The sequence below is a fragment of the Azolla caroliniana genome, unplaced genomic scaffold (genome assembly GCF_043228905.1).
Source record: "Azolla caroliniana isolate FFs.n. ecotype wild unplaced genomic scaffold, voAzoCaro1.0.p SCAF_1, whole genome shotgun sequence".
Lineage (NCBI taxonomy): Eukaryota > Viridiplantae > Streptophyta > Polypodiopsida > Salviniales > Salviniaceae > Azolla > Azolla caroliniana.
The window spans coordinates 2456156-2471805 of NW_028230436.1; the positions used below are offsets into that span (position 1 = coordinate 2456156).

General features: G+C 37.2%; 2 protein-coding genes across 2 annotated transcripts; both read right to left on the reverse strand.

Moving 5' to 3' along the window:
• Positions 1–1700: 1700 nt before the first annotated feature.
• Positions 1701–3497, reverse strand: LOC147868277 (pentatricopeptide repeat-containing protein At4g13650-like). The gene has a single exon (XM_087339540.1). The coding sequence runs from the start codon at positions 3495–3497 to the stop codon at positions 1701–1703; it is 1797 nt and encodes a 598-aa protein (XP_087195666.1).
• Positions 3498–6335: 2838 nt separating this feature from the next.
• LOC147868278 (alternative NAD(P)H-ubiquinone oxidoreductase C1, chloroplastic/mitochondrial-like) lies at positions 6336–13446 on the reverse strand. The gene is made up of 11 exons (XM_087317368.1): positions 13304–13446; positions 12931–13196; positions 11997–12092; positions 11252–11318; positions 10970–11165; positions 10233–10326; positions 9926–10138; positions 7919–8293; positions 7557–7633; positions 7020–7123; positions 6336–6737 (listed from the first exon to the last, which is right to left on the reverse strand). The coding sequence occupies exons 1-11, from the start codon at positions 13338–13340 to the stop codon at positions 6604–6606; spliced, it is 1659 nt and encodes a 552-aa protein (XP_087173494.1). The 5' UTR covers positions 13341–13446; the 3' UTR covers positions 6336–6603.
• Between the last annotated feature and the right edge of the window lie 2204 nt (positions 13447–15650).

Below are 15650 nucleotides of genomic sequence, written 5' to 3' on the forward strand. Positions count from 1 at the left end.
TATAACAAAACATTGGGGTATCGAACTTAGAAACCTCCAAAACCATCTATAAATGAGACATCTGCATATTGAACTAACAACCTCGTGATCTCCCATTAGCTTCAAAAACTTGAAAGTTGAGCTTCAGTGTCCTCTGCCACCTACTGATTGATTTTTTGTTGCCAACAAAGTCTTGATAGTGTGTCTTTGAGATGTTGAAGGTGGCACCAAATCAGCCAATCCACTTTTGCATTGTCGAATGCCATAGGCACCCAACTACCATGTGTCCCACGTCCTTCTAAGTTGACTCAAGTCCTAGGATATTTATGAGTTTCCATCTTGTCCTGACTCCTACTCTTAAATCCATTAAAATAAGTTGTTTAACCTTTGCTCTTGAAGGATATGCCCATCGTAATATATTGAGACTTCGAATCCTCAATCTTCCTCCACAAACCCCCCCACAACTTCTCTAAGTTGCACATCCACATCCCGCCTATAAGGCATAACTAAAGACTAGTGTAACACTTTTTGGGGTCTCATAGGTCATATTTTTGGTTAAATATCGTCATCATTTCCCTCGCCTATTGGCTAGGCTCTAAATTATAGATTGCAATTAGTTTCCCCTAGATGTCTAAAATATATCTATCTCATATTAAGGTTGTGGCTCAATGTACATCCTAACCTATACACCAATGTTCAAATCTCACTATTGCGCTAAATTAGCCACTTCAGAATATAGAGGTTTGAAAGCATGATCAACCTTTATAGATTGCATTAAATTCGTTTTGTCTTTGTGAATATTGCCCTCAATTGCAAACAACACTTGTTAGTAAAGTTCATGATCATCATCAAGATTTCACTTGTCACTCACCAACAAAATAAAATGTTTTATTGATGCATTTCATTTGACAATCCATTGATCCCCTCTTCTTAATTTTGTACTAATGTACATTCAACTTCATTTTTCCACTTGAGGATGGTTTTTTATGTTAACGATGACAAAAGAGAATGCAATATGAATGAGTATCTAAATACCACATAAAACGTAAGCTTCATTGAATCACATGACAATGAGAACTCTTTTGTGAAAGTTCACAAAAGTTCATGTGTTCAAATCACTTAATATCTTTTGTTAGAGTTCCCAAGAAACATGTAGTGTGAAGTGAGTGTATAGATACCATATCCCATAACAATGTTAACTTTTTCCTGAGATCACCATGTAGACTAGAATGGTAGTATAGATATTATACCATGTAACAATGCAGTCTTCAATCAATGCAGCCTTAAAGAGATCATGTCCTTGACAAACCATGATCTCTTTAAGGCTGCATTGATTGAAGACTGCATTGATTGAAGACTGCATTGATTAAACCATGTCCTTCAATCAAGGGACTGCTATGCTATCGGCATACCTTGATCACTTACACAATAAGTTTGTCAATTACAAAAATTTCATTTTTGCTTTAAGTTCTTTTAAGCACCATTTTAATGCATTTCCTATACTCACAATGGTCATTGATGTAAAAGCTCCAAAAAGCACATATCATCTCGAGCGTGAATGGGTTCATAATCATTGGAGACAAACGCTGTATGATTGTATAAGGTACACTATTTTCAATTTTACTTTCTGAACGTGATAGTCCACCATGTTATCTTCAACAACATTTTGTTGGTCTTGCACCTAATTAGAAGGTGAAAGTTTCACACAATTCTTTTACCCATCATTCCCATGCAACGTCCAGACTAGAATTGGCATGAATATTAGACATCAGAACATAATCTTGGGGTTGTAACTGCATTGCATGATTAAATATTTCTGTTCCAAGTTCCAAATTGCTATGTTTAATACATGCACCAAGCAGTGAACTCCAGAGGGGTTGATGATCGTAATGAATTTGCATCTTTTTCATGATATCTTTAACTTTTGTGAAGTCCCCTATTCGTGCCAGAAGGTCCATAAAAATAATATAATGTTTCGTGTCAGGAAGAATTGCATGATCTCTCCTCATGGCATCAATACTCACAATAGCTGTATCCACCATGCCACCATGACTGCACACAAATAGAATTGAGAGGAATGTTACTTGGTTCGGTATAGTACCTTCCATGACCATACTTTGAAGCATCTCTAGGCATGTCTCACAATCACCCTCACGTGCATAACCTGAGATGCATGCATTCCATGATATTACATCTGGTTCATGAATCTTGTCAAACACATCATTGGCATCTAGTGTGCTAGATGAAATTCCATATGCATGAACAAGACAAGTACAAAGGAAAGGACTAGAATCATAGCTGGCTGAGGTCACACTAAAATGAACCTCTTGGCAAATGTCAAGCCTTCCTGATTCACCACAACCTTGCAAAACACAAGCCAATGTAGTCTCATCAATCATTACATTATGTTTCTGCATCTTTCGATACAATTTTAATGCTTTATCTCCCTGGCCTTGATCAAGGTATGCCGATAGCATAGCAGTCCACGCTACAGTATCTGGATGAGATAATATATTGAAAACATTCTCTGCCTTTGATAAGTTGCCACATTTTGCATACATGTTAAGAAGAGTGCTACCAATAAATATATTAGAAGTGAAGCCTTTTCGTTTAACATCAGAATGCATTGCTTGCCCCAATTTCATAGAAAGCACTTTAACATTTTGCCCCTCTACGAAGGTTTCTTCTTCCCTTTCTGCAATCACAACACATGCTTGAAGGATAACAGCAAACGATTGTTCATCTGGAGACACACCTTCCTTATGCATTTGTAAAAAGAGCTTTAAAGCTCTTTCAGTCGCACCTTGCTCAATATAGGCTGAAAACATAGAAGTCCATGACATAACATTGTGACCTAATGCACAACTGAAAGCATGCTCAGCTTCAATGATGCTCCCACACTTGCCATAGAACCTTGCAAGAGCACTAGAAACCATCACATGTGAAGCAAATTTGTTTCTTATGGCTTCCGAATGTATGGCCTTGCCAATCTCTAACAAGCCTATCTTCCTTATGGTGTCTCCACCTTCTCTATCTAGAAGACTAGAGCATGCATGTATGGCGATTGCATATGTGGTATGATCAGGGTTCACATACGCTTCTCTCATTTGTCTGTATAGCTTCAAAACCTTCTTATCATGGCCTTGATCAGCATAAACTGATAACATAGCATTCCATGATACGACATCACGCCCATGGTTTGGTAACTCTCTAAAGACATTCTCGGCATATGTGATGCTACCACATTTACCATACATCCTCAAGAGGCTACTACCAATAAATGCATTGGAAGTAATGCCTTTCTTACGAGCATCAAAATGCAATTTCTTGCCCTCTTCAAGGTGACTCATGGTTGCACATGCTTTAAAGAGAACTAGGAATGTTTGTATATCTGCTTCGAACCCATCCTCAACCATCAAATGGTAAGTTCCAAGAGCTTTCTGGGACTGACCATATCGAGCATAGCCGTGGATAATTTTTGTCCATGAAGATGCAGTATGATAAGGTACAGTATCCATAGAAACGTAATCATTGACCAGGAAATCACATTTTGCAAAAGAGCTCCGTGATGCAACAATGCTCCGAGAGATACTCCGAGGTTGTGAAAAAATATTCACCTTTACAAGATATATGGTTTAGACAAGATTTACCTACTAGTTTTCTTGTCCTTGTCATATTATATCATGCTCAGGAAGATCTCCTTTATTGAGATCAAATCCGAAGCTAATGATCGTTTTTGCTCACCTCATTTTTTTGCTATAATTACTAATCTCTATCTTAAACTGGCAAACGAGCCAGGATTCTTGATTTGGCCTTCAACAGTAGGAATCGGCAACGGCTCGGTTTAGGCTTAGCCGGTTTGGCCTTATCCAAGCCAAACCGGCTAAGCCTAAACCGTTTAATGGTTCTCAAACTTGAACCAAACCGAACCGAACCAGTCCCTAAACTGGTTTAGGCTAAACCGGTTTAGTCTAAACTGGTTTAGGAAACGGTTTGGAAAGCGGTTTGGGAAGCGGTTTGGATTATTGTAACTTGACAAATTGAAATATATGTTAAATCCTCCTAACCCTAAACAAGTAAAACACTGAACAATTAGTGAACAAGTAAAACACTAAAGACTTGATGAAGACCGATAAAAACAAGTAAAACACTGAACAATTAGTGAATTTAAGGACGATTGAAACAGTTTGCAAGGATCAAAATTTAAGGACGATTGTAGAAGGGTAAAGGGTGAAGGTTGCAGCCTGCAGGAGATCCTCTCTCACTCAGTCGCTCTCCCTCAGTCTCCCTCTCGAGCCCCTCTCCGAGCTCTCTCTCTCTGATCTCTGTAGACTGTAGATTGTGAGTCGTAGTGTAAGACTTAAGTCTTAAGACTGTAGACTTTAACCTTTTTAAGTGTTTTAACTTTTTAAGTGTTTTAACTTTTACTGTGACCTAATTTTAATAATCGGCTTAGCCGGTTTGAGCCGGTTTAGCACAACTTGAGCCGAGCCGAGCCGAGCTCAAACCGTTTAACCCGACTCAAACCTAAGCCGAGTCGAGCCGAGCCGCCAAACCGCCAAACCGGTCTAAACCGGTTTATCTAAACGGTTTAGGCTTGAGCCGAGCCGTTGCCGATTCCTATTCAACAGATACACTCTACAATTATCTTACGCTGTGTCTTATGCATCTTCTTACAAACGTATAACAAGAAATGACATCCGATTTAGCCTTCAAAGGATTATACTCACTTATACAGCTTGGATTGCATAAAATATGCATGATAGGAAATTCACATGAGGCAATCGGCATAATCTACAAAAAACCAAAGAAGATGTACGACGTGTAATTGATCAACATATTTTGATGGATCATAAACAGAGAGAGAAGAGACATGTCAGCTGAGAGATACATATCAAGTAATTGAACAACATGTGGAGAGAAGAAACTGGACATGTATGTATATATTATGTGTATTTGTGTATATGTACATGTGTATGCGTGTATGTGTATGCGTGTATGTGTATGTACGAACTAAACTCAGAAATTCATTTGTGTAAATATTTTAGGTTGTTCCTCCAACGAGGGCAAACACGTAACCACTATACATAACAGCCCAGCTCAGAAAAATATGTACAAGAAACAATGTACATAATAATTACATATAAGGGAGCATCATAATGACTGAAGGTTCATAGCTTACCAAATGCATCGACTACTCTTCTGGCAATCGCTTACCTTCTGATTAAATGACGGGGATCCGGCCAACATCACTGCGCAAGTTCTCGTATTACACTAAACAGGGGTATTCTTCAAGAGTATATGAAAAATGTGCTGCTAACCTTTGTAGGTATTTATCTTAATTATATTGAACACCCCCGTCCGGAAAATACAGAGTTTCATCCTTTAATAGTTTTTTAAGATATCATCTTAAACAGAAATATATATGTATGTAATTAGCATCATAATTTAAGTGGTTCAGAGTGTAATAGGAATAATTAACATTGTGTGTATTTTAATTAGCATTAATGACATGTAAAGATAACTATAATAATTATTGTTACTAGCACTAATTCCAATATGCTAATTACTTCACAAATCAGGAATGCTAACTCTTAAGACTAATCACAAAGTTCATCAGGGTTTATATTTGTGCATCTCTCTAATGATTAGTTGATTTTGCAAAAGAATAAATTTTAGTTTTCAGAGCATCCCCTTCTCTGCATAAGAGATAGATATATACACAAATCACCGGACCATTGATATTGACATTTTCCCTTGATTAAATCCTCAAGTGTTAAGAATATCATATTGTAATCTTAATCCAATAGGGCCAACTTCATTTAGACCACGTTATAGGCTGACTGCATAAGCATTACGTGGCAAATCCCTTGACTGCAAACAAAAGAAGCTGAGGGGTATTTGTTTGAGATAATCAACTTAGAGGAGATTTGATGCATGTGCTACATTTAGGTCTATTCCAACATTGAAACCCGTGTTCATCACTTACTGATCGAGTCTTTCAATAGGTTCCAGGCTCCAGCATCCTTAGATCATCTCATCCATATTCTTGAAAATCAATGATACATGCATGCCTCTTAAAATTATTGTACATTAAGTACATTAATTAGTTGCATGACAGAAGGTACAGCTCTTCCTTAGCAATGCTCGACATTTTAAGGGTTGCTTATTACTTATTGATTTAAGTCTTTCTAATATCTTTTGATTATTCCAGCATCCGTAGATGATATTGTATAATTTTTTTGGAGATCAATTATATATGATACCATGTCTCTTAATCTCTTAACATTGCATTTTGTTACATGGTCTATTTAGTAGTAAGACAAGAAAATTTGTTGTTACATGCACAAGCAAGCCATGAAGCTTTTAAGAACTCCACAAACGAATATTTAGAGATTGTTTAGAGAAAATATACAGACAAAAAATTTCATGATAGTGATTATTGCACCCCTTTCCCACACCTCCCATTTTTGTGTCAAACAATGGTTTGTATTCCTTGGGCATTATAAAATTCTCCATTTTAACTACATCGTATAAACATGATACTCATGTAGAGTTGGAGATAATTTAGGCAGTGTACTAAAACGATCCTGGTTCGAGTTAAAGAAGATGACACCGATAGGATTACTGGACCATTTTAGTGAGGGTATCTTGAACGGATGCCACAGCGTCAACAGCTGATTTCATGAACCAACTAACACCCACTTTCAATCTATGTTCATTCGTCGGAAGCCGATAAAGGTATGCCAACTTCCGAGCTGCAACATTTTATGCAAAGATATAATACAATATTCACTATACTGTATTGAGAAGCTCAAAACATGATTGACACCTAAAATACCTGTAATTTCTTACTATTTATCATAACATGCCCAAGTTTTTAAAACAAATACCGGACTACCGTCGTATAATACCAACACTTACTACTATATACGGCTATTCTGGTAATGTTTTGATAACTTCGGGGTATGCTGGTAAATATCCAAAATGAATAATATTTTTAATGTTTTTCTCCTAAAACGGTTTAAGTTTGTTTATACCTGTGTGACCAAGTGGTCCATCCAGAGTAAGACCATCGATAAAGCTTACACTTACAGCTGCATCATTCTTTCCAAGACTCATCATTTCCCCTAAGTTCTGATACCTGCAGCTTGCAATGAAGTAACAACACTACGTTAGATATAAGGGAGTTTTTAGAATCATTGAACTTGCTCCATCTTTGTGAGGAGCGTTTATGATTAAGTTCTTCCCAGGTACTGAGCTTTATAAATTCACAAAAATCATATAGCATTTATTATTTTGTATATTCATATAGCATTTATATTGATTTATTACCCCACGGGGATCACTGGGTTCACAGAGATTCCCCCGTTTGTGAGGTTACATAAACGGAATGTCTTGAGATAGTCCCAGGAGCGGGAAATTCCATTGGTTACTCACAAGCTTGCCATGCATACTTGATATTTTCATGCAGGTTCTTCAAACTATTGATTACATTCTATTTTTATACCAAAGAAATTAATGTCTTTACTAGATATTACTCAGAGAAAAAACTGTCAACTTCTTGTTTAGCTGACCTGAAGGGTAATAATGGCCGATCATTGATTGCTGCCCAAAGATTCCATCCAGCATAATCAGCTTCCTGAAGTGCAACCTACGGTGAATAAAACAACAAAGTCAATAATTGATCAGTTAAGTGCGTGAGTTTGTTTTTCTTACAAAAAACAAATTTGTCTTAAATTCTAATGATTTATCATGCAATTTCATGCTCATAATTAAGAATTTTAAGAGTGTTAAACCCATCAAAGATGTCATTTTCCTAGGCACAAAAACAAAGTACAAAATTTCCAAAACTTTCAAGTAGATTTCTTTCATAATGATACTAAATCTTTGTGAGACATGGCTCAAAAACAGCATACAAGAAGAGATGAATTAATACCTGGGCTGTTGTTGGTAATGGTTGTCCAGAGCTATCTCTCAAGAAGGCTGAATCTCCGATAGCAAATATTCTTGGATACCCTTTCACTCTAAGTGTATCATCAGTCTCCACTTGCCCCCTCCCATTTAGGGGAAAAGTTGCCATTTCACTACCTCCTAGCCCACCAGATGGTAGCGAGGGTTTGCTCCCAACAGTCCAAAAAATAAGATCAGCTGGCAAACTCATACTTGGAAGAGCAGAGCGTTTTGAGGCCTTGCTTGCTGACATCAACTCCAATACATATTCATATGGTTGTGGCTCGCCTTCTGACAGAGACCTTTTTATTGCAGTGGCAAAAAACCCCAAAATAAGCTCCACATTCCTTGATGAAAGAACCTGTTGAAGAAAAATGTTGCTAAAAATTATGTAGGATATATATATATATATAAAGCTGAGATGATCGTCTACTTGATCACTGTAGCAATCACGTAAGTGTTGCAAGGAACCATTCTTTTTGTTTCCATGTCCAAAAATAAAAACAAGTTTCATGGAATAAAGAAAAATATAGTCATTACTTCCTTATATACCTATATCCAACAGTAACTCGAACTCTCTTTTGTAATTGGAATTACACTTCATTTTCTAAAAGGAGAGGGCACGTTTACACCATAAAAGCAAGGACCGGCAACAAAGTTTTATATTTAAGACATCTGCTGAACATTTTTCCATTAAAGTGATGAACTCATAGAAGAGCAAGTAGTTCTTTTTCAATTAAAGTGATGAACTCATAGAAGAGCAAGGAGAGAGAATGTGTTGGAGGACATTATTGTAATCATCAAAAGTAAGCATGTCTTAAGATAGTTGATGACTTGCATTTCTTTTATTATCTCCATGAGCACCTAAATGTCTGACAGTAACCCAAACTCATCTAGACGTCCATCTCTCATGTCTGAACGTGGGCCAGAGAACCAATTCATTTCAGTAGAAAATCCAGTTATTGCCCTGTGCTCAAAAGGCAAGTTTGACTGGGACTCAAACTTGCACCTTCAACTGATATCAGAGTCAAACTTCAACCTTAATTCCCTCCACGAAGAGAACATATAGAACGCTTATCACCCAAATGCCCTCCAAGTTGTTAATAATCAGGTAGGGATCTGGCCTACAAACCGGCATCCAAACGGAATGATTTTGTCATGAGAATTAATAAAACCTTCTCTGATACTTTTCAATTTCACAATATTGATCAGAAGACAACTCCCCAAAAAGAGTCATTTTAAAGTTACTGATGAAGGGAGATTAGCACATGCAAATTATTTATCTTTATTCTTATTAGACTTAGAAAAGGATTACAACTAAAAAGACTTATAAGAGCCTGAGGAATGAATTTGTTGCACCTAATTACATTCAAATGCCTATGTGCATTATAATGCGTAATAACACAAGTTTCAGTATGGGTTCCAGAGATACATAGGTGAAATAAAATATCCCACACCCTACACCGGATGGGAATCACAATATGAACATACAAGCACACACACACACACACACACATATAATGCATTTACACTATATATAGCATGCATCAACACTATCAAGGTTGCCTGCAAGGTGCCAACATTCCCTGAGAATGTATTTTAGAGAAAATTTAGCGAATTAGTTGCAGTTGAGTAAGCTCTTCTTAAACGAGTTTTTTCAACTTGTGACATAAGATACAACTTTCAAAAAACTGGTCTTCAGTTTGGCAAGGTTATGAAGTTCTATCAGTAAGGTATACAATCAGGCTCGTGTAGAAGAAATTTTCCCAAATAACAATGTCAGGAATAAGATAGCAGAAATATTCAGTTGATTGTGCATTCATGGTATTAACGTGGAGAATTTCAAGAGGTTGCTGAGAATTGCAGAATTTGGGATGTCCTAGTAGCAGAAAACCAAGGTTTTCTAAACATTTCAGGAAAAAGTGACATTGGGTATAGGCTTTACAGAACAGGGGAGAGAGAGAGAGAGAGAGAGAGAGAAAGAATGCTTGACCTTATAAGCAGCTTCACGATTTCCAGAAGGTGCAGATGGACATATATCCGGTGCCACATTAACTATCTGAACCTTTCCTCTATCTCCTAGTCTTTCAGCCAAAGTTGCCGCCAACTCCACACCAGTATATCCACCACCAACCACAACTAATTGTATAAGAGAACCCGTAGCAAATCTATTCCGCTCAAGTTTCTTTAACTGTCTCTCAATTGCCTAACATCCACCACAAGTACACAAATAAATTGCATCATAATTTACTTTTGCTAGTTCTCAAAATAGATTAATATGAAGAGTTTTGATATGTTACTAGGACATCTTCTAGTGAGGAGAATGGTAATGCATATTCAACTGCCCCAGGCACACTATCCCTCTTGCTTTCTGCACCCAAAGACAATATCAGCCTGACCTGTCCATCAGCATCATCAGCATCAGCGGCTTTGCAATGAGTACTTCAACTTTTAATCAAAACACCCATCACTAATACAACAACTATAACATTGCCTATCATAACTAGAACGAGCTCATAAGTTACATTCTATTACTTCTAAAGAGAACTTCTAGTTATGAGTAACCACTTTCAGCAGAATGAAATTGTAACAGCAAAAAAATTGACTTTAGTAAAAACTGTTCCTGCGACATCCACAAGTCTCTTTTCTATGAGCTTGAAGTAACATTCTTTTTTGGCAGCAACCAGGATAGCAGAAGTTTAATGAAAGCCAAAATACTGCAATGTCTCTTGAAATCATACACAAATGCAGAGAAGTCTTACAAGTGGAAGACCTGGAATTAGCTCAGCAAGAATTCATGCAATATATGCAAGTGGGAAATTTTATATGGATTCTAATAGAATTTAGAAGGCAATAAGATAAAGCTGCCACTAGTGTTCTTTCTCATGTGTTCAGAACCATCATGAAAGGAATGCCATACATGAATGGAGCAGGTACTCTCTCATAAAAGGAAGGAAGAAATCATTAAATGAAGGACGCTTCTAACAGCATACATAAGCCTCTGTAAAATGCAGAAATGCCCAATGAATTAGCATACCAATCATATTCTATCTTCATTCCACTTTCGAGCAAGACTGTCCCACCAATGTCTTTAGATTTCGAGTTCCTGTCGTTATCTAATGGAATCTTCCCATCACAAGGCAATACCACTTCTACTTTATCTTTATGGAATTGTATGAATGTGCCAGCCAAAAGGTCTTTGAAAAGAGGAGCCACCTCCCATAACTCAACCTCTGCAAAGTAGAAATGTCTTGGATACCTGGTCACATGATTATGAAAAGTAAAAGGAACATTCTTGCTACGACTAGGAATAACTTACCTTTGGAGAGTAGCTCATACATCATAGGCTTGAAGACGAACCTATCAGACTGATCTATGATAAGAATCTATACATTGATACACATTGATCAGTCTTCAGAAAGTTATGAATGCCATATTGAGATTATTGCATGCAAACATGAAATAGTTGTATGCAGAAAATGATTGCCTACTAAAAATGTTTTTCTCAGAGGCAAGACATATGCATTGTTATATTCTGGTCCTAATAATATTCTTTATTTAAACATACCCTATTAAGGCTTGTCTTCAGAAAGTTATGAAAGAAATCGTGAATGCAGCATTGAGATTATAGCATGCAAACACGGGATAGTTGTATACAGAGCATGATTGCCGACTAAAAATGTTTTTCTCCACGGCAAGACACATGCCTTGTTATGTTCTGGTTCTAATAATATTTTTATTTAAACATACTTTACAATGTCATAGTAAATTATCTATAGCTTCTAAAATGTGTATCATCTTATTTCAATCAGCAAAAAATCCATACTCCTTAATAATAAATAAAATGATAAATTTATAGCAATATATTAAAAAATAATCAAAAACAACTTTGCTGTTTGATGACACAGGCTTGCCTCTCCGATATAAGATCAGTCATACAATAAACCAGTTACTTCAATCAAATCTAGAGTTAAGTTATCATGTCATTCTCCTTTTCAGGGTATTCGTCCAGATGACCTGTTACCAAAATAGGTCAAATTTAGGGAATCAAGAATTTGGCATACCTGGGGCTTCTTATCAGGAGGCCAAACAAGAGACTCGAGCCGTAGAGCAGAGTATAGACCACCAAAACCTCCTCCAAGTATACAAATTCTTGGTTTCTACAAAACGCATACAAGAACAAGGGTTATCATATGAAGCTCTGGTAAAAGATGTTGAATAAAGACAAGAAATGGCTACTTCACTAGAAAGTGATTTAACGAATCTTCATTGTACCCACTTAATGTGTAAATTTGACATACGTACTATCTGTGCACTGTTAAAACCAGCACAACCACCAAAGAATCGGTCTTTAATTTTGTCTGAACCAATGGTGTCTATTCCATAAATATCAAGGAAAGTGTAAATGAGTTTACACAAACGACGTTGGACTAAGTGGCCACTAGCACTCTCAGTCATCCAACATATTCAACATATTCTGTTTTTCTTATCTCTGGACTGTAGAAGAGATGATATAGCAATTATCTTCATTGTATTAACATTCTCTTCATTTGCATTTTTTATATACAGTAACAACAATAGAGTCTAGCAAAGTTGTTAAGGACCCTAGCTTAGGGAGTTTCGATCATCCCACCCAGATGACTAATGGTCAGACAGTAAGTAAAAATTACTCTCCATTTCTTCTTCTAATGTTTTGCATTCACACTAAAGAATTAGAACAACGGAGCTTAGAATAGTAACTATGAAATCTTTTTCAGATTCCAATCACAGAACAGTAACACTGTTCAAGGTATTATTACGCCAGAAAATTTTTGATGGTTTCATTGGCTTTGTTCAGAACTCCCCTCATTCATATTCGTGCAATATAGCAATCCCAAACTCATAACACTTTACTCGCACTTTTTCTATGAGAGTAATTGTAATCGCTATAAAAGACTTGAAATTTTTAGGCTTATAACAAATGTTCATATATAAGGAACTGTGATTAGAGCATGCAACCTTTGGATCAGCCCATGAATATTCCCTCATTGGCTTTTCTTCAATATCCAGGATTTTTTCTTCACTTCGAAGATCTCCTCGATCCTCATCAATAGCAACAGAAGAAACTCGAAAACGAGCTCGAGGAGATGAAGAAGAGTAACACGAAGAGCTTCTCATAAACCCAGATAGGGTGTTTCCATCTCCGACAGGTTTCCATGGAAGATGCGTTGGTTTAAACAGAGAACCCACAGTGTCCGTACGTATCTTGTATGGCAGGGTACCTCCTAGTTGTATTACAAGGGAAAAACTGTGTTGAGCGAAACAGGACAAAAACCTGCGTGACTCTTATCTCTGTCCCTCACATATACATAAATTGTTTGTGCTTGCTTACCTGAGGAGGAGAAGGTTGTCAGTCCTGTGAGAGCCATGGCAAGCAGTGAACATGAATGAATGGGGAGCTCTGCAGGTTGAGAAGGTCTAAGTAAAAGCTCGGGAGTCCTTTGGCCACACAATTGCCACGTCCTGTCCTTCACAAACCTCTCTCTCTCTCTCTCTCTCTCTCTCTCTCTCTCTAAAACACTATTTACAATGGGCGTGACAATGCATTATGGTCACCACTACACTACACTACATGGGTAGTGGAACATGTTGAATTTCTAATAGACAAGACGAACACTCCACTGAGGAAAGAATTTCCACTTGTTCCAATAAAGAAAATTGTCACATTAGTACTCCTTTCAACTTTCATAGATATGCTTTCACGCCATGTCTTCCATAGAATACAAAAGTGTTGCGCATGTTCCAATTATGACGCAATTCTCAATATATTAGAAATAAGAAAATGATCTCCATCTCTGATTTTGGGTCAACTTGTGTAAATTGTGCAAACACCCTAGGTGTCAAATAACATCGTCACGATAAAACTTGTCAAATTTGAGAAATGTAACTCTAAATTTGACAAGCAATCGGACATTGTATAAATCGATGAGTACTATCTTCCATTTGAACAGTGCAAAAAAAGCAATTACCCGTTGCTAGTCCACAACGCTTTAGAGCTAATCCCAAAGGCAATCCTCCAATCAAAACTCTCCAAATAAAGACCTTTGCTACAAGTAGCAATTTAGAATGTCAACTACGTTGTAAGATCCGCCACCACCCATGATTAGATTTGTGTATTTTTCATTTTTCTTCAACCTTAGATGATAACCATCCAAGGGACTCAATAGAGCAATGATACAAAAGATTAGTAGCCACTTGTAATAACGGCGTTTGACCCCGTAAACACCAATCAATCCACCGTTGTTCTCCTGTTTGTAGTGGTAAGGGACCTTGCATCAATGCAATATTTTGTAGTTGTTGCCAGATAAACCCATATTTAGGCAGGATGCATAATAATTGTCGCGCTTCAACAAACTCCAAATTTCTTTGAGATGGAGCCTCAACTATATCTCCCACCTCTTTGGCCCCCAAACGAAACAAACGATTAAATTGAGAGCGCAATCTTTCCTTTCCTGGCCAACATAATAATCGAGAAGACATAAGTAACTCTTTTTGCAAAGAATTACAATGCTCTCCACTAGATAATGGTTTCCATACACATAATAAGCGTGTTTCTTGCCATGAGGTAACCAAGTGTTGAACACATGAAGAGCCCGGAATCCTAAGTGAAATACATCCATTCAATAATTGCCTCCATGAAGCCTTAATCGTTGTCCTCCCATGTGTTAAACCCTTGTTCTCAATAAAATATTGAACAATAGATATCCATGGTTGTGACTTTGAACATATATCTTGTAATAATGAAAATCTACGAGCCATCATATGCATAGATAAGTTCAATATTCCAGTTCCCCCCAAGTGTGTAGGGGTTGCTAGATGATTCCATGCAACCCATGTGATTCCCATCTTATCCCTCTTCTTCCACAACAAATATCGAAGAGGTTGCAAAACATAATGCAAAGCCTTCTCTGTCCATGGCAACAATGGCAAGTAATATAATATCATGGGTTCCATAATACATTGTACAACCTCCAAGCGTACATGAAATGGCCAAGATTGTGACTTCTAATACATTAACTTATCCCTCAACTTACTAGGCATCCATTCAATCAATTTACCATTTGTAACATTCATTCCTAATGGATACCCCAAGTGTCAAAAAATAGATCCTTTCTTCACCACGGATCCTTGCCCTCCTAAACACTACAAATCCCTTTCAATACATGATATGAGACTAGACTTCCTCCAATTAATACGTAATCCGGAAGCCAATGCAAATTGGTTCCATACAAGCATCCCCTTCTCAAGATTCTCTTGTGAGGCTTGTAGAAACATGAAGGAATCATCAGCCAAAGCTTGTGCTACTAGTTGTCCTCCAAACGTAAGGTGTGAACCCACAATGTCACCATTTGTTGCAAGCCTTGATAGCATCACTAATAAGGGATGAGTAACAATAGCAAATAACATTGGGCTAAGAGGGCATCCTTGACGAATGGATCTTGTAAGGGAAATATCTGATGTAACTCCCCAATTAAGCATTACTTAAGACACTGCATCTTGTCCTAATAAAAATATGAGGCGAGACATATGAGGTCTAAAGCCCATTGTATGCATTAACCCAAAAACAAAGGACCAATGATCATAAGCTTTCTCCAAATCTAATTGCACCATAATCAATTCTTGATGAGTGTTTCGAGCATAATCCATGGTCATTTGAACATTCAACACATTATGCAATA

Coding starts and splice junctions, on each gene's coding strand:
- LOC147868278 (XM_087317368.1), bottom strand. CDS start 13,340: ATGGCTCTCACAGGACTGACAACCTTCTCCTCCTCAG. Junction 10,327..10,969: donor ATGAAGATAGAATATGATTG/GTATGCTAATTC, acceptor TGGACAGGTCAG/GCTGATATTGTCTTTGGGTG. Junction 8,294..9,925: donor ATCGTGAAGCTGCTTATAAG/GTCAAGCATTCT, acceptor TTTCTTCAACAG/GTTCTTTCATCAAGGAATGT.
- LOC147868277 (XM_087339540.1), bottom strand. CDS start 3,497: ATGGATACTGTACCTTATCATACTGCATCTTCATGGACAAAAATTATC.